This window comes from Neolamprologus brichardi, chromosome 5 (assembly GCF_056152115.1).
Source record: "Neolamprologus brichardi isolate AB-2024 chromosome 5, ASM5615211v1, whole genome shotgun sequence".
Classification (NCBI taxonomy): Eukaryota; Metazoa; Chordata; class Actinopteri; order Cichliformes; family Cichlidae; genus Neolamprologus; species Neolamprologus brichardi.
This window is the reverse complement of record NC_142108.1, coordinates 26387954-26408067: the sequence shown is the minus strand read 5'-3', so window position 1 is coordinate 26408067 and position 20114 is coordinate 26387954. Positions and strand designations below refer to the sequence as shown.

At 38.1% G+C, this 20114-nt stretch overlaps 1 protein-coding gene across 1 annotated transcript; it reads right to left on the bottom strand.

Moving 5' to 3' along the window:
- Positions 1-3159: 3159 nt before the first annotated feature.
- si:ch211-286o17.1 (uncharacterized) lies at positions 3160-19901 on the bottom strand. Its single transcript, XM_006782884.3, has 8 exons — positions 19680-19901; positions 10207-10314; positions 9449-9675; positions 8290-8382; positions 6693-6813; positions 6400-6452; positions 5441-5590; positions 3160-4690 (listed from the first exon to the last, which is right to left on the bottom strand). Exons 1-8 carry the CDS (start codon positions 19762-19764, stop codon positions 4502-4504), a joined length of 1026 nt encoding a protein of 341 aa, XP_006782947.2. The 5' UTR covers positions 19765-19901; the 3' UTR covers positions 3160-4501.
- Positions 19902-20114: the final 213 nt, after the last annotated feature.

The window sequence follows — 20114 nt, the reverse complement described above, 5'->3', positions numbered from 1 at the left end:
TTTGTTTAAGGTCTTAAATGTGTGGCTCCAGACCCACATGCAACTTATTTGCCTTTCTCATGTGTCTTTCTGTGACTTTGACAAAATGAGTATGAAAATTTTTGCTGAAGTTTAATTTTTTTTTTTGTGCTTGTTTATATTAATAAGCTAGTGTTACTGGCTTACTGATATGCCTAATCATTTGGTGCTGGACTGGAATTTAAATCTTTCCCATTTTGTCTTTACTTTTTACTATATTATTTTATGTACTATCAGCATTTAACCCTGGAGAAACCATGGGGTCAAATTTGACCCCATGGTTTCCCTAGTAAACCAATGGGGTCGGCTCTGACCCCATGGGTTCTCCAGGGTTAATTAAGTCAGTAGCATAAATACAGATAGGATTCAAAGTGGCCAGAGCTTTATTACGGCTCTTTTTCAAAGTAGCCTTAGATATACTTATAATAATCTTCCTCCATTCCCAGTTCCTCTAATTTGTTGGTAATAAAAAAAATGGAAATACTAAGCAAGCAATTGTGGTAAGGCAACATAACAGGAGAAGATATACTTTATTTATCCCAAAATCTGGAATGTCTTTTGTTACAACACATAAACAAAAAAGTTCAAAACAGCAATGAACAAACAACTATCAACTTATATTTCATGGAATTTAGTAAGTATTGAAACTAACTTTGATGACTATTTTGTCATCACAATTTACATGCACGTTACATTTTAGAACAACATAATCCATTTATGTTTGTAAAGCCATAGATATATCTATATGAGCTCAAATTTGATTTCGTAGTATAGATTATATGTATATCACACTGCACTGACAGTTTATCCTACAACAGATGGAAACATTTACAGTAGCAGACAAAGTTCAGCCTGTCTGCACAGTCCCAGCTGTCCAAACGCCGCTTCCTCAGTGAGTAGGCTGCACAACGGTGAGTCCAGGTGGGACACTGAGGCAGCTCCTGTTGGATTCTAGACTGCTGGTCGTCAATGGCCCTATCCACCCACAGCCAGGTGCCACCTAGGTAGCGCAGGCTGATCCACACATGGTCAGTCTCCGCTGCCTTGCTTGTTTGCAGGACTTGATCCAGTGCTGTCGTAGAAAGTAAACTGACCAGTTCCATGTTCTGGCTGCGACAGTGATCGAGTGCTTCCTCCCACGTTTTGTTTTCTTTCACCAACACCATGTTGTTGTGAAAACAGAAGAAGCTGAATTTGTTCTCACAGTTCTTTTTAAGCCAGCCAGCTTGACTGAATACAACACATTTTGTGTTTGCAGCTGCATTATTCTCTTTTGTCCAGCTGAAGAAAGATGCATTTGTTCCTCCTGACCACTTCCAAGTGTCATGGTCATCACTGTAGAGGCCAATCCAACTGTCTTGTTGAAGTGATACATTATCCTTTTCCTCTGAATCTGAATGAACAAGAGAAGAAAGTTGAAGCAGTGCATCTTCTTCTTTCTGATTGTTGATTGAAGACAGATCAGTGTAGTGCTCTCTGCAGTATGTTCTGGCGTCTGACCAAGTCATTTTTCTGCTGACATAATGATTGTGCCCAGGGAGGACACCAAGGGCCAGTTTGAACAGAACTGTGAGAATGAGGAATCTGAGAGCACTTATCTTCATCTTGAGTGTACAAGAGAGTTCCCTACTGTGGAATGACCTTGTCCTATCAGGGGTTTTAAGGAACTTGAAGGAGCAGCAAGCATCCAATTACAATGCATTGTAGGCTGTTATGAAAATGCACTGGTGTACTAATTGAGGGCAGTTACAAATAAGGGTATTACGTAAAAACTATGTAATATAGTTATGTAATATATACATATATGTATATATGTACATATGTTTTAAGTAATGATTTTATGGATTGTGGCAATATTTTGTGTTATCAACTTACACCCTGGATAAGAACACTGGGTATTAACTCTAAAGGAGGGGCATGTTTGTGCCCTTCGTTGTGGGAAGTTGAATCCTCATCTGGTGTTGAAACTGTCCTGTCACTCCCAGCTTCTTAGCATTAAGCTTTCTGTTATAAGTTGTGTAAGGCATGCATTAACTTTTGAGACAGCATAATTCAAAAAATTACATAAAAAAGAGAAGAATATAAAAACATCTCAATCTTGAGATTGAAAAGTATTTAACATTGTGTGTGTAATGATGGAAGTATTCTCTCCTTGTACCTTACATGCAAACTCAGGACTATTAATCTGTGCAGTCTGCTAATGATATGTTTTGAATGTTTCATTTGTGTTTTTTACTATGGAAATTTACACTTCAGCATTTAGTCATACAGGCTATTTTCTGCACTGCCTTAGTCAAAATATTGATTTGCATTTAGGTAGCATGACTGAGAACCTTGCATAATGTATTCACAGTGCTACATTCCTTTTCATGTTCTTTTAAATTTGTTCATGTTTACATTTGTAATATAGTCAGTTTTAGAGTAACAATCAAGATAATTGTGTCCTCCAAGATGCATATTGAAAAACAAGTTTGTGCTAATTTATTGTAGATGGAAGTAAATATATAAACAGCCTATAAACTAAAAAGCCTGAACTGGACATTTGTGCTCAAAAACTATGTTTTAAACTGCACCCAATTTTGTTAACTAAATGTAAATTTGTACATTTTAATGGAATGTGATCTAATTCATTTACTTACTTTTATTTACCAAGTATATTTATAAATTTCAGCGGCATTTTACTTTTATCGCTTCATGTTTATGAGGGCCAAGAATAATTGTTTTGAGTATAGTAGCTAGCTTACTAATAAGAGACTAGAAACTGAGGATGTACAGTACAACTCCATATCTTAAAAATCACATTCTTTGTTGCACCATTCATTAGTCCGCACTAAAGCTTATGTGTGTTACACATGTCTGGAGTATGCAAGTCCTTAATCCAGTCGTTGATTATTTCCATTATTTCCAAAATGTTTGTGAATATTCCAGTGTGGATATGTGTTGTATTACTTTATGTAGGCATATGTAGAGTCTGTTAAGTTTCAACTTGGAGAGATAAAAAAGCAGACACACCAAAAGGAAAGTAAGGAGGTAAGCCTTGTTTTAAGATTTCCACAAGGTTAGAGATAGGCAGATAGGAGTTACAATAAATGTCAAGTCTCCTAAAAACAACTCTGCTTTTTAAAAAAAAAAAAAAAAAAAAAAAAAAAAAAAAGCATGGGACTGGAGGTGTTGTGAATTTTAAATCATGAAATGTTTCTATTCATATATCAAGTAAAAACAAAGAAAAGGAAAGAAAAACACAACTCGGCTGAAAACAGCCTGCAGTGATATTGTCAAGAATCACAGTTTATAAATCAGACACAGGCACTACTAACAGAGAAAGCAAACGTATTTACATGTGTAGTATATCAAAAAAAAGAAGCCAGTTATTTAAAAGAGAAGCACAAAATGTGTACGTGTCTATCAACAAGGTGATAAGAGCAGCCTTGGGAATGCTGAACTGACATGTGCCAATGACACTGATTGTATTTGTCATTGTGTCATTTGTTTTCCTCCCACTTTTCCCTATAAAATTGACCTGCTGCTGTGCTTCATCATGTTCTGAGACAGTGGTAAGAGTAGAGAAGATCTTGATTTGTTGAAAAGAAAAATTAAACAATCTGTACATTAGTGAAAACCATGCAACCACAAAAATAGAAATGCACTTTGTTCTCTGAAACAATTCAACTTTGATCCGAGGTCAGTTAAAAAATTTGAACTTTTCACTTGGCTAGAGTCTAAAGCACCGAGGCAACTGTGTGATTTTCAGCGGACATTTACTGACATGAATAGCTTATTAACATTTTTATACCTCAATGATACCAAAAATCATGATTGTTGCTATTTAATCATTTTCTATGCTTATGTTATGTCAACAGATTTTTGGTGTCTGTAATAAATGGAAATATGGCTTCTTTTTTTTAAATTGCAGTTTGACAATTACTTGTATTAAAAAGAAAATTCAGCCAATTCAGTCAATTCAAGCTAAAACCATTTAGTTTATGGCAAATACAGAAGTGTTTCAAAAAAAAGTGATGGGAGAGTGTCAGTCCTTTTTATAGCCGAGTCAAACGGTATAAAAACTGGTCACCATTCAGCTGCCTGGCTTCACTGTTTCACTGCAACACAATTGTTGGTTGAAATAACAAAGCATCTTCTGCTTCTTTGTCACGAATCAACATTATATGACATATATGACATTATTTGACTATCCTACAAAGATTGTTTCAACTATATTAAAGTCAAAAGACAAATCCCAGTCAGTCAGCGTGCATAGCGTCTCTTGAATTTGGCAAAGGTAAGTATTCCCAAACTTTTCACATTGGAGGAACAGTCCCCGCTGTCATTATGTTGTCAGCAGGGACTTTGTTGTTGTTATCATTCAGAATGGCATGGATTGAGGAGAGAAAAATTGTTGAATTTATCTCAATTTGCACACTGAGGATGAGAGACCAGTGGGTCCCACAGGATGACTGGCAAAAGAGGTTGAAGGTGTCGTGATTCACATCTCTGTGTCAGCCACGGGGGTCTGGGTGGCAGAGTGTCCATTGGTAGTGGGAGTAGCGTTGGTCCCATTTTCTGGAGGAGACTCTCCATTGACAGTGGGCTTATCAACTGGCTCCTGGGGCAGGGGTGCAACAGACACCAGTGTATTGGCCTGGTTCTCCTCATCAACCTGAAAAGACTCGGCCTAAGAGAGAGCACAGAACCAAGACTTCATTTCATAACTTATTCTGGATTAGGAGAGCTTTAACACAGGCCAGCTACATTTTAACATACAAGCCACATGGTGTGTAATTGAAAATCGATTGGTTTTTGTGGGAGTTGTTTAAATAAGCACATTCTCAGTTAATGAGTACTCCAGTCTTAGGGTGTGTGCTATTTCCTTGCAGTTTCCACACATACTTGCTTTATTATGTTTCTTGGCGAAAACAAAATTTGAAAGTGAGATGGTTTTTACTCTGTCAGTGAGAAGTTTGTGGCCATGACTGAAAGCACAGCATCAACAAGCTGTTACACCAGCAATCACATGGATGTGCCACCATACGTAATGTACGTGATGTTCTTTAGACAAAAAATGAAACCATCTGTATCCCCCAGGCAAGAGGCTGAAGCAGAAACAAGAGAAAGCACCACCTTAGCTTGCTTACTCTATTAAGTCAGGAATTGACTGTAAGATAATAACACATGTGATCTCAGATCCATATGTACATTTTTTTTTCTGGAAAATTTACAGTCACTGTGTACTTTGGTTAGATCAGGTCAAAGGTTAATTTCAGCTATTTACTCTTAAAAAACATTAACACAAACCCAGGTAGGAAGGTCGGTATAACTGTTATAATTTACTTCATTGCTGCTTTTAAAACACAGCACCCACAGTGGCTATCATGTGAAAAGCAGCTATTAAAAATCATCGATTTGGAGCAATAAATCTACCCACCAGTCGGACTCCTTTTGAGTTCTTGCGGTGCGTCTTGAGGTAATAACCAGCTACCAGCAGTGCAGCCAGCAACAGGCCAGTCAGCAGCAAGGAAACCAGTACCAACTTTGAGTTCTTTCCCCAGCGAGGAACAGCCTCCTTCACATCAGTCTGTGTGTACAAAGTAACATTAGTTGAGTGTTCAGTCATAATTACAGCACTTGTAGAAAACCAGAAAAAAGGTCACTGTAGAAACTGAAGTGGGCCCCATGAAGGAGTTATGTTTTTAATATCTGTATTTTTTTACTTGGAGAAAAAGATCTTCATTATCCAGTGACAGTGCCTTGTTAATGATAGACTTTGGGGGAAAACAGCTCCAATCTTTCTGGCAATGTATGCATAGTTGCTGCAATATATTTCCTGGCTTCAAAGCAGTGTCAAAAAAGATGCCAGTAAGCAGATAGACAGCATAATGAAAAATGAAATGTGTCAGAAAGAGGGAAATTGCTTATAAGGTTGTTCAGTGTATGTTGGAACAGGGAGCAAACTGTAGAGTATGACAAATGCAGAGAAACAGATGGGTGTAACAGGCACACCCATAACCAAATATTGTTCCCTAGGTATTAGAAAAAAATGTTTTGCTGCTGACAAGTGGATTGTTTGTGGGGTTTGACACCAAGTGTCAGCCTGATGCCTTTGAAAAAGTCTCCAAACTCTTTTTGTATTTTCGTATTCGTATTTTTCCCATGAGTAGCTTCCTGTCGAGTTTGATTATGAGTCAAGTTTTAGTGGCTCTTTGGTGCCCTCGTGCTATTGCATAGGTTTGAATTTTTATCTATCCATAACAGATAAAGTGACATTATGACACAATGACAAAAACAAAAGGTAATTGGCACTGAAACTACATCCAAATTATACGACTATACTGACACTTGTGTGGAGTATTTCTGCAATATAGTGTACTCTAGGTGGGACTTTACCTTGTCTTTTATGTTGTCGTTGTTGAACTTGTTAGCCATGCCTGTAACATCATCTGTAAATACACAAATGTTGGTGTTTTTACTGTCACAAGGTAGACATAAACAGAGGATGCGATATTGTTGGACAAGATCATTTTTGCTTTAAAAATTGTTTAAGGCAAAAAAGAAGATGACATAAATGCAGATTTTGCAGGAATTATAACTCCTGCCAGCCGAAACATAAAAAGCTTATCATAGGCTTCATCACTGAATATCAAATTTCAAACTGAGCTTATTGAAATATTGGTACTGACCTTCAACATATTTCCCAGACACAAGGATTTCATCTGAGTTGTTTTCCTGATAGATCTCTAGTTTACAGTCCTCACTACATAGCTCTTGTAGAACGCTTTGAATTTTCACTTTAGATTCCTCCTACAAAAAAAGATAACAAATAAAAGGTAATTAGCACTGAAACAGTTTTCACATGTCAAAATCTAGAATAAACGTGAAATTCATTGCTAATACCAAATCATTAGCTCCCTTCAAAATCACAGCACCAAACCTTCAGTATCACCTTTAATCTTTCTCTCATTCCCTAATCCCTTCACGCTCAGTTTCATTTCTCTTTGTCTTTAATCCAGTCAGGGCTATCACAATTCTGTGTGCTACCTTTTCATGTAATCTGATCCAAACAACAGAATCTACCACACCGTAGCAGCCCTTTATCTCAGTTCAAAAAGGAACAGATGGCAGGACACAGTAACAGACAGCCAGGGAATGTGCACGCTTATCTGATAATTCAATTTTTATTTCAGTTTCCCTGCAGTGGCACCAGAATGGTTCAGTTCCATAAATGAATGCACTGCACTAGATAAGCCTTTCAATTACATATTTAGCTGGATAGCCAAGACCTTATTTTGCAGGTCCATCAATGTTTTATATGCAGTGTCTCATATCAGGAACTTCGCATGCCATTACTGAAATACTTTACTCTTTAAATAACGCAAGGTTAAACGCCTATATACCCTACTCTGTTTCAGTCCCTCCCTGTGAGCAAGGTTTACTCTCTGATCTGAAGCACGGTTCATTTCAGATCTCGGTTTCATCCTGTAGCAGCATAAACTGTACTGCTCAGTTGTGATCAACTTTACATGAACCACTGTTGCTGTTTAATTTGCTCTAGATTAGAAAAAAACAGAAATCCTTGGTAAATGTCTTTGACTGGTGGCACAAGAACCCCCGATGTTATTTTGCTGGTTACAGTATATTCTTCATTTTTAAAATGTCAAACAAGGCATTTGCTGCTCAGGCTACATGAGAGCTGTAGCTAACTGAAACCATATCTAGTGAGTTCAGACCTCCACATAGCTTTGTAGACCTCAAAGCTGTTATGCTTAGACACTGGAGAATGTATATTTCTAAACACAAACACACCCACACACACCCACAGTACTGCCTGAGGTCTCTTTACATTATTCATTTTACAGTAGCGGTGAGCTTCCCATCATGCTCCCACTCCCTCTGCACTCATAGCACCATACATCCCCTGGATTACATACAGCAGAAATATCTTTGGACATTTCCTGGGCTTCACTAAGATGTAATAGTTACTGCCTTCAAAATGAGGAAAAATTTCCTGCTGAGCTCATGTTCGCCTGATTGCCGGTGGAAATGGCAACTAAACCAATCCAGGGAATATTTTTCTCTCTAGTGCAGTTGTTTGTTTTGTGAGTGTGTTGTTTGTGTGAGCACAGGATGAAATGTATGCAGGAATATTTTAAGATTCTTTGTTTTACTCTCGGCTATTTCCTTCTTATTACCTGTATTATTTTGTATATTTTTCTTCCTGCTACGTCTTCCAAACATTTTCATTATACACCGAATATGAGAATAAGAAACAGAACTTACACAATTGGAGGATGCCTTGAGTTTCAGACTGACAGCACTTCTGTCTTCGATAACCTCTTTGCTCACGCATCTAACATCATCCTTTGGCACCGGCTGTAAAAAGAGAGAAACCAAAACTCTTAACCTTGATGTACCCTTCTTACCATTAGCTGCAGCATGGCACCAGCCCAATGTAGCCAGTTCCTCTAACCAGTGTTTATACACAGAATTCGATTTAGTGTTGAATTCCTTTGTTGCCCTTTCTAATAATTGTATCATAATTTGATCCTATGTAAAACAATCATCTTAATTCCTATGGCACATTCAAAAACACAATATCTGTAAGTTATTTAAATTAAATCCACTAAACATGAAACAATGTGAAACACATAAACAATGGAAATTTACAAAATGGAATAGAATTAAATTTAACTTCACACAATGCAATAAAGAATTCAATATCTTACGCATGTTGGGTGTCCTGTCATCTCTCTGTTTTTAGGTTAATGTAATTCAAGTGCCTAAAAAGTGAAGTATTAATGCGCTCCTCTGCTAAGCTACTTTTTAAGCTACTTAAAAACATCCTTTTTTTAATGATTAAACTGTTGTTGATTTTCTGTCATTTGCTGATTTCCCTTACACTGAGTCCAAATAACATTGTCTTAATTGCAAACATGTTTGATGCTCCCAGAACAAGGAAAAAAGAATCTATCACACTTTTAGGATTGAGCTCAAATATTCAGAGATGACAATTTGTATCAGTTTTTGCTGCAGGGATGACATTTTTGAGTTGATGAACAAATGCAAAGGAAATGTATTTTGTATGAAATCCATCCTTATTTTCTTATGCAAAATCAGCTACCACTAATCCTTTTTCCACATCAGGAATCGTTTGCAAATAACGTCACGCCTCAGTATAATTTGCAACATTTGAAAATTTGATGTAAAACCAGGTGTCCTTCAATGTTCTATGCTTTTGCAGCTATATGTTATTCTAATGTGAGTATTTAAAGTAGACGTCTTCAAATAAGAAGTAAAATGATTTGTTTTGTCCTTTTTTTTTGTTTTAAATCACATTTACTTGTTTCTATTCAACAACATGCTTTTCTCGGTCTACTCTTCCAGATAAACTTCAAACTAGTAACATTGCGTTATGTTATGACAGCCTGTGCAGTCTTACCTTTGGTTTATTGTTAGGTCCGTCACCTCTTGAAGGTGCTGGAGTATCTGATTCTAGAATTTCCGTGTGTACCACAAATTCTGTTGCACCAAATGCCTTCTGTGTAGCTTCGGTTTGACTGTAATCATTGTCTCCCGGCTTCTGTGTAGTTGTAGCTGCTGTAGACGCTTGAGTTCCTTGTTCATCAGTAGGATATACCAACTTTTGACCTTGTGAATCATCATTTGCTGAAAATATAATTCAGTTGACATGGTTAATATGGTAAATAGTCATACAATACACACAGTTTCGATTCCAGGCGTTTGCGTAAAAAAAGGTGGCAATTTACTTATTATTAAGTATTGCAGTTTGGTTTGAAGTGTGTGTAGACAAATGAGTGGGCTATGGTTTTAGAAAATTGCGTGAGGTTATATGCAGTTCATTCTGAAAAATGATTATATTATTTCAGCTACAGTAATCCATTCAGCCCAGGGGCTTAGGTACACTTTAAATGAACTCTATTAAGTATGTGTCTGTTCATAGGGACACTTTGCTGCCCTGTGTTTACAGGTCTAAGATTTTACATTTGTTCTGATAATACCTGTATTCATATAAGAATTGTCAGACAACTTGGTATTTTTTTGCGTAGATTGTGACTCAAATAAAGTACTCTGTTTTTTCTTCTCATAAGTGAGTCCATTTGTCACACACACAATTAAATCTGTACAACAAACCTCAATAAAAGGTATTATTATTATGTAATGTATAGTGTTTCTTACCAGGAAATTGTGATGGCTTTTGGGCCATGTCTCCACGTACTATCGACGATCCCACAGCCGCCGCTGTTTCTTGTTTCACAGGTTTGTCTGTCTGCGCCATGACTCCTGCTGTTAAATCAGAATGTATGTTAAGTATAGGAAAGAATTTTTCAAGGGTTTGTTTTGCATTCAGTTACACAGAAGAAACATGACTTATTGAGTCAGTTGTCCATCATTTTAGTTTACTTATGCAGCTGTGATAAGAAAGTAGGTCGGAGCTGTTACCTCTGGTGGCAAATTTAGCCATTGGAGATAACAGCTTGTAGCATGGATGGAGAATGGTTTTTAAAAGGGTGCTAGCTTAATGTCAGTTATTATCTTAATGCCTGGACTCGATGAGAGCTCTTCAGTGTTCTCACAGTATTTTTTCTTCATGTCCCTCGAGGCCTCTGGAGTGATGGAAGATTAGGTAATAGATCGTAGTGCAGTAAATAACTAAAGTCTCAGATCCACGGATCACATCACAAAGTCATTTACTCTGAAATACAATCTTTTTCGCTTCAAGGTTTTAAAAAAGATCCTACGTTTGCAGTCACTTATTTTTGCTTAGACACAAATGGAATGTACAAAATAGTTTCCTGAACTGTATTAATTTGAGAGGAATGGGTTTCTATCAACCTATTAAATGCCCTGATTGAATGTGCTGCTGAAAGACACCAGGCAGTGATGCCACAGCTTTTTCCAAATTATAGAATTATGTAATAGGTTACGGCACAGTTGTTCATTTTTCAGGAGACGTGTGACTTTAGGAAAAACATCTTTGATTAATTTCAAAACCTGTAATAACCTGGATTGCTCTAAAGACACATTTGATTTTTGTGTTCGTTTGCTGCTATGCTGCTGCACTCTGCAGTCACTGACTCGAGCTCTTTATTGTGTTTTTGTTAGGGGTAGGATCTAAAAGTCCATACAGGGTACGCAGTGTTCATTCTATTTTACCCAGCTCTCCCTCTCTGTCTAACAACAACAGCATTACCTCACTCTCAAAACATTCCCATAATACCGTTCTTCTGCAGATCTCATTACTTCTACACTCTTACTAAGTCATTCCTTATTGTCCCACATTAAGTTTGTGATTGATTTCAGGTTTCAGGTTTGCAGTTGCTCTGTACTGCCCCCTCTTGACCTACATTGACTTCATTTTTGTTTGTGCATACTGTATACAGCTGTTACACATTACGTAGATGAACATTAGAATTCTGTGTAAATTTAAGCTGACATTTTACAGCAAACAAAAATTATAAATGGTATATTTAATGCTTACCCATCAGTTAAATTCCTAGTATGGACATATATTCATATTGTAGTTTTCTATTCTTATATAACTCACAGCACCTTACACTACAAGGCACTTTCAACTTTTACATAAATAGTCATACAGATTTTACTTTCTGTTCAGGAAGCCAGAGTAGGAAACTACTTTTGTACTTGGATACTTTGGCATGGAGAGCATACAAACTCTCTCCACAGACAATATTTAACAATAGAGGGTCACTAGAAAAAGTTGCATTTCCTGCGAAAATGCAGTGTAGTGGAATCTGCTGTAAACAGCTGAAGAAGCAGAACTTTCTGCTGAAAAGAGGTGAAGAAGCGGAATTTGTGCTGAAAAGAGGTGAAGAAGCGGAATTTGTGCTGAAAAGAGGTGAAAAAAAACTTACTGCATTCACACAATTAACTATTTAAAAATCACTGGCATCTTTGTGCCATGCTGTTTTCTAATACTTAGGCCCCATTACCAAATGCTGTACTTCCTCCTGGGCTTTTGCAGCAGCAACCTTCAGTTGCTCTTTGTTTGGGAGTCTCGCTCCCCTCCACTTTTTCTTTGATGAATGAAAAACATCTTCTTTTGGGCTGAGATCAGGTGACTTATTTGACCATTGAAGAATATCTCTTTTCATTGCCTCGAGAAACTCTTGCTTTGCTTTTGCTGTCATTTTGGCTCGTCATCCATTTACACTGTGAAATGCTGCCTGATCAGTTTTGCAGGATTTGGCTGAATCTGAGCAGAGTGTACATCCCTGTACACTCGATCAGCAGTCACATCATCAGTAATCATTTTATTAGCACAGTTCCACATGCCCGTGCTATAACATTGCCTCCACCGTGTTTGATAAATGATGTGGTAATCTTCGGATTACATGCTGTTCCTTACCCTCTCAATACTTTTCTCTTCCCATCATTTCTGGTAAAAGTTGATCTTGGTTTTTCAGAACTGTGCAGTCTCTTTTAAATTTAGACAAATTCAAATCTTGCCTTCATATTTCTGACATGTATCCTTCTCCAAATACTTATAAACCTAATTGTAGTTTAGACTAAATATTGTTGGAACATTTGAATAACCTACACAAGATGTGATTTATTATTTATTTTATTTTCACTATTTTTCTCACATTCTAATTTTTATTGGTTGTTGTGTCATAACTCATCTTTCTTTTCCGGTTGCTTCAGCTTTTCTTGGAGTCATCTCTCTGTCACAAGCTGGGGTCTTCATACATGGGACACATGTGTTTACACACTGGTGACACTGTGACACATTTCCACCAACTTCATAACCCATTGTGACACGCAGGTGCCACAAGTACAGTGTAAACATTGTGTGTGCTTATAGCTAACAGGTGGGATGGTAATCTCTAAGGAGTTCCTTTGGCATGATTAGTGTCAGCAACTGTCTATTGCAGCTGTCATGTGAGATCTGTTTTGCACTTTGTCATTGTTTTTAATTGCTTTAGAAAATACATAACGGTCAGTGATTTTTTTCTGCATCTACATAAAAATTAACAGTAAATTTATCATATGAAAGTTGCAAATATGAATCCTCTGTTTGACTTCACATGCACACACTCTGTATTTCTAGTTTACTTTCAGAGCAGGGACCATCTTCCCTTGTTAAACCTGTCTTTGAGATCCTTTTCCAGCCTGCAGCCTACAGCTGCCCTCCCTCCAGTCCCTCCATGTCTGGGTGGTCTGTCTGTTTATTTTAATGGAAAGGAGGAGGTTTAGTATGGGTGAGATGGTAAGGCATAAATTAGGTTTTCTCATACAAACGTGACATACAGGCTAAAGCTGAAATGTGTTGTTTCAGCTCTGAGGTCATTTTCTGTACTGCATTGACAATTAAAACCCAGTCAATTGTGTTGTAAAACAAAAGTCTAAAGATGTACACTGTGGCTGATTGTTATGTTTAGTCCTCAGTAACAGTCTGGCCTTTGAAGCAGACTCTGCTGGACGCTGGGGAGATGTTGTGGTGAATGAAAATGATAACATTAGCAATATTTTAACATATTTGCTGGATAAAATTCAACTATGATAATGAAGCAAGACCATCTCAAGCACATGTTTATAATTGGCTGCAACACTTTTATAAAGCAAAACATGCGCGTTTAGCTTGAGGCGAAATAACACAGGGCCTTCTGCAACTCTGCCAACATTGCCAGTAAATCCTGTCCAGCTCTCTGACCAGCCATCACTCATTACACGCAAACAAGTTTTCCTGACAGACCAGAAACCAGATGGAATGAAACCTCTGCAATATAATTACCTCTTATGATCAACATTTACAAAAACATTTGGATCTGAATTTGATCGCATTGTTTTTACCTAACAGTGCTGCTTTTTTGGTAGATTCTTTTTACACTTGCCGTCTGCTTTGGTTATTGGTTTAGAGGCAAGTCTGTTATTTAAAGGTAGATTGTAGCCTTGGCCTTTGTGCTGTAATCGATACAGTGGTGTTATATCCGTATTTCCTCCGTGAGGTTAACAGATTTTCTAACAGCATGACCTTTGAACTCACCACCACCTCACCTCTCTTTACCTTTCACACATTCATTCAAACTACAACTAAATGGGACTTTTAACTGGGTTTACTGAATTCTTATGGTATGGTATGTTTTTTGTCTTTCTGTGTTTAATGTCTAGAGAGGTCAAGATATCAGTCATCAGCCGTGGGTCTAGCTATCACTGCACAAACAAGGCAAATGTAACTGTTGTAATAAACTTAGATTCCATATGTTATTTAGCGTAGGCCCTGACTTCATTGCCCTCTTAAAGATTTTCCCACCAGATTGCTCTGAGTAAAGTCTGCAGTCTGGATATGCTAACGCACACCCCCCATCCTTTGGGACTCTGGATGAAGGAATGTGGCAGGCTTTGGAAGGAGACGAGCCTTCGGTTCCACGCCCTGCTCCCTCCCAACCCTCTGTCTCTCTTCACCCTCTCCCAGTCACGCACAGCTAATCCCAGGCATCCAGCGAGATGAGATTTAACTTCAACCTTCACACCTCCCACAGCAAAGCATTGCGTAAAGCAGTTTAATTTCTTTCACGATGTTCCAGAAAGTTTGCAAAGATTGCGTCATGGTGTACTGTACATAGGGTGACCAGATGTGTGACCCAAAGACTTTTTTCCCCCTCTTTCCTCCCACATTGTGAGACTGGGTCCCGCATTTTGATTGTTTCTAGTTAAGTCAAGGGTCAAAAAGGGACGCACTGATTAAGGCATGTTATTGGTACTAAAATTCCTAAATGGTCACAAGCAGACAAAAGAAATGTAACAAATGTTGCAACAGAAAAAAGGGAATAATGAAATAATACAAATAATATTGAATATGACTATAAAAAATGTATTTTAATTTTCTTTTTATTGTACTTATTTTACGAGGGAGCTGCAAACACTTTGATTTGGCAGATTTTTTTTTCATTGATGACCTTCCTGATGCATCGCTCAAGGGATCTGTTCTTCTTTATTGACAGGTTTTCATGTAAATTTACAAAATGCACCCATGTAACTGCAACCACTCTGCATGCTTCACTGTATGTATATGTGAAGCATGAGCCAGCTGTTGGATGCTTTCAGTGATCTAGCCTTACAAGCCTTTGGCCTCCTGTCCCACCCTGGCTTCCATAAAGTCCTGTGATACATGATCACGAGGGGAGAAAATATAGCATTGTGTGCCCGTGACCTCTGGCCTCTGCCTGCTTCTACTGATGAGAACCCTGTAACGTGTAATGGGGCTTAGTGAGGTGATAATGGTCTACATACATCAGTTAACCACCATGTTAAAGTCCCAGTGACCGAAGCCCCACTAGCCCCCGCTGCCACAAAACATTTCAATAGCTTTAATTCACAGTTTATTTGTTTTTTATGGGAAACCAAAAAAATATGTGTGTATATATATGTATAGAAATGTGTTGTTTTTGATGCTAAACGCCAAATCTCTCAACACACACACTGTAAACACTCTCAAAAATCATGATCATACTATATATACTTGAAATAGTCTCTTGTCAGCAGGACAGGGATGTCTTGTGCAGTGGTGAGTGAATGGAAGCTGTGGAACAGATTAGCAGGATAGATCCATAATGAATGCCATAACATCCCACATGCTGTTTGATCAGCACTGCATCAACAGCATGCAATGTATAAACATATAAATTAGTTGCAAAACCAAAATCTTTTATGGAGTAATATTCAAAAAAGACTTTAAAAACAAAATTCTGCAGGCATTCTTTAATTCTAAACATATTTGTATCCCTGCAGTATAGTATAAAAGAATCCCTAAAATAATTTCTTTTTAAAATAATTAATGCCCAAACATGGAAGAAAGCTTATTTTACGGTCATTAAGTGGAATTTGCCTTCATCTGAGTCTATCTCGATTTCAGGCAGGATTACGGAATGACAAAAGCAGCATTCATTGATTTATTCATAGTGTTGTTTTCTTAAGGAATGTTTTCATAATTTAGTATCAGAGTTTGTTAAGCATACACTATGGAATGTGACATTGGAGCAGAGTCCCGTAGGGTTAAACATGCTCTGCAACTCTACCCTCTTTGAAACAACAGTCTGTTGACCCCTACTATCTTGACCCTCCCCACCCCCTACTGCACCCTCTCTGCACCCCCTACCCTGTCATTTCTGTCACGCCAATTAATAGCAGAAGCCAGGCCCTTCTTCTCTCATGGCAGCAAACCAACTGGATCTTATGGTTTCAATCAGGCCAGTGAAGCAGAATCTACCTCACCCAATGCTGCCCAGCTGTAACATTCACCCAGCCCAACCCTGAAGCCACTGCAGCTTCTTATCAAGAGTGTGATGCCTGTTTCTAGGGACCACAATCAGGAAACATGACATCTGTTTTCAATTGCAAGCAATATATCACTCCCCAACCCCTCTCACAGACTCACACACCCACAGTCACTCTCAGTTGCCCGCTAAAGTTTCACTGCCTAGTGCGTTTATGAAATGAGCCTGTCTGGTTTGAGTGTGTGCAGGTAGATCCTGTTACAGTCAAAGCTGAGGATCAGTTGATAAAAGGCTTTACGTGGATTTTGTCCAGAACAAATTTAAGATTATACCTGTTGAAAATCGACGGGAATTATCATAGCTAGCACACGTTTCTGTGTGGTACTGAATAACAATCATCTTAATGCATCAAGAAGTTGAACTAACTGCACTTAGTCAATGCCCACAGATTCATTCTCTGTATCTGAAACACTGACGTTATAAACCTGGGCACTGTAGGGGGAAAAAAATCCCACTGCCAGGGCCAGATGGATGAGGTACTCCTCCACACTTCCTTGTAAACTTTTAGTTTTACAGCAAAAAAGTCAACTGGAGACTAATAAACACAGATGCTTACAGCAACATTTCATAACACTTTCATTAATCTATATTCATATAATTAACATCAGCTTTCCCAGCCATAACATGGACACTTATCACTTACACATACTCAGATATGGTGTGACGTTGAACTAGAATTCTTGCTTAATTAATATTAACCTTGGTCATTTATAGGAATTTCCTTGCTTGACTAATTATCAGTATTTCAGTTGTACCACAACATGTGTAATGAATATCTTGAAGTTGAATCTTAAAGTCTTCTTTTTTTAATGCACTCCAATAAAAGTAACAGTTAGAATGTTAATATTTATTAACTCCAAGGATAACACAATGAACTCATTCCATCCATTTTCTTAATCAGTTATGCACCTCAGGGTTATGGGGAGCTGGAGACAATCTCAGCTGTCATTCTGTGAGAGGCCAGTGTACCTTGGACAGTTGGCTAGCCTATTGTTATCACAGAGAAATTACAAATCACTTACACTCACATTCACATCCATAGCCAATTTAAAATCAGCAGTTAACCTGTGAACTCTGGGAAAAAGTTGGGACCCCACCCTCAGTTTCACTCATAATGAGAGAACACCAGACATACAGGCATGGGGAAACATGAAAGTGCCACAAAGAAAGGCCCCAGCCTTGATTTTAACCCAGGACCTTCTGGCTGTGAAGAAAATAGAGTATGTACTTGAAATATATTCGTAGTTTGTGTATGCAGTGATAATTTTCCTCAGTCCTTGCTTCTCTGGCACTCTCTTTTATGTAATTTGTAGATCAGAGCAAATGCTTGGACCTCCTGGTTGTTTTTATAAAGCCGCATTTTCGGCTATACCATGTGAATGTATATTCACTGTTATTACACACACAGTAAACCCAGAAGTACAAAGGCTGGAAACACTTCAAAGCCAACACTGCTGAGAGGACAGTGGAAAACAGTCTGCTCTTATTAGTAATGGATAAAGGAAAACACAATGCCAAGCAAACGAGAATGGTATATATGTTAAGTGCGTGTATGTAGTGTGTGTTTGTGTGTGTGTATCAGCATGTCTACTTGTCACCGCTGGCTCACTTGACACTGAGGTTTGACTTGAGATATTCTGTGCTGTGTTTCTAAAAATGAAATGAACAATCTGTTGCTGACATTTTTCTAATTCTGTTTGCTACATCTGGGACTTTAGTGATTCTTCAAATCAGTTCAAAATGAAGTCAACTTAAACTGTTTCATGAAAAATGAACTCATTGTCTGGGTAACATGCTTGTTCACAACATCTGTATGTCTACTCTCATTTCATCAGAGTTATATAGTAAACCCATCTTAATTTTATATATAGATAACTGCAATGCTCACATCTCCTTGGTTGGAAAGGCAATTCAGGAATAGGGATTGTTGCCTACGTTTGTAAACTTGATTCTGTGGTTGAAATATGCTTAAGCTTAAGTGGTCTGTTTTTCATTTGTACTATAAAATCTGTTATCTTCTTTATTGCTATTCATCTTTATTTGGCATGCCCATTTGGCCCAGATACAGTGTCAGATGCTTTGAATTAGCAGTTCTCATCAGAACACTCTTTTTCTTATCCAACTGGAGAATAAGAGTTTGTATCCCTCCAGATCTGAATCGATAGCCCACTGTTGGTTGAAACTATATGGGTGCAGTCTTATTTTGCAAAGCCGATGCAGCTGCCTCCCTTTGCTGATGACCTCAGTCCCATAAGTTCTACATGCCATAAACGGGACATGAGGTTTGAATTAAGTCCCCCAGTGTGTGATTCATTTGCAGCCACAACAGAGGGCACTCAAGATGATAGTAAAGCATGAGCCAAAGAGCTTGAACGAGAGCTGTTTTTGTTGTTTTGAACTTCCCTATGCCACTATTGAATCTTAATATACATTTTCTTCTGCGCATATCCTATCTTTTGTTTTTGTCTTTTTCTTTTCCTGTCACCAAATGTCTGTTTACTGGTATAAAGCTACAGATCGGAATTCTATTCAATACTGGTTTTAAATGAATTTAAAGCATTTGCCACATTTAAATTAAGCTATTGTAGGAACTAAACTTTAGAATAAGTCCTGCAGTGTGAAAAAATTTGTCACACAAACATGAGTTCCAACTGTCTGTGGAAATTGAACATCCTGATATATCCCCGATGGCTCCCCAAATCTGTTGCTACTTCACCACAGCCTTTTTTGAAATGCACATTAACATGCAAACCCCACACCCTTCTTCCATGCACGCTTCAACTGGCCTCACGTTACAACCAGCTAAATATAAATACACATTTCTCAAAGTCCTTGAAAATCATGGGAACCAGTGCTGTAGAAAAGGAAACATAACACCAGTGGAATGCCCATAAATAGTTCTGTTATACAGTAGAGTGCAATACAAAAAAAATAACTAGATAATACTTAAAAACTGTTTGGCTGTATACTCAAAAGTTCAAAATAGAGATTTTAACTTGAAATATCAATTCAAACTTCACTATACCTCCTCATAAATTAAAAAAAATCACTCTCTAAAAAAATCCCTTTGTTTGCCTGGGCAAACTCCAAAGTAACCTTTTTCTGAGAAATATGTTGGGGAAAACAAATCTTTATCAACTGCTTTTAGAATGTATATAGATCTGTTTTATGTTGGAGACCGTTAGGATTCCTGGGAATCAAAGGGTTGTAGGGTTAAAACCTGGATTCAACTCAAAGACCATTCAAACAAACGCTGCTCCACCCCAACCCCACCCTTACAGTTCACTCGAATTCAGCAGATGAGCATGCGATCTGAGAATTTGGATTCTTTGCATTTAGTATTTAGTAACTTACCATTTAAAAATGAAACGATGAGGAGCAAAGCAAAAGGCGGCATTATGCAGGGCCTGTGTGTTTTCTGTGCGGAGGATGCTGCCATTCTTGTCCTGAGCGGACACACGTCCAACCGGTGTGAGTAAAAAGAGAGGGAAAGAAGACGAGAAGCTGGTTGAGCCAAGGGACTTTAGGGTTTCCTCTTACCCAGAGCAGGATGGTGTGGATAAAGCACCACTTGTGTTCTGTCAGTTTTTATATAGCCACCCCCCTTCCTGCTTCACTAAGGCCCAGCCCTACACCCCGTCTTCCACTTTAACCCTTCATCTGTGCCCCCACCCTTCTAGCAGGCAAAAGGAAGGCAGACATAGGAAAAGCGAGTAATGAGATCTTGTTGGGGTGTTGTGTGTTTTTTAAAAAGCCCTCTGCATTCTTTAAATGCCTCTCGATGTTTAG

Coding starts and splice junctions, on each gene's coding strand:
- si:ch211-286o17.1 (XM_006782884.3), bottom strand. CDS start 19,764: ATGGCAGCATCCTCCGCACAGAAAACACACAGGCCCTGCATAATGCCG. Junction 9,676..10,206: donor AAAGCCATCACAATTTCCTG/GTAAGAAACACT, acceptor TTATATTTTCAG/CAAATGATGATTCACAAGGT. Junction 6,453..6,692: donor GTCTGGGAAATATGTTGAAG/GTCAGTACCAAT, acceptor GTGTATTTACAG/ATGATGTTACAGGCATGGCT.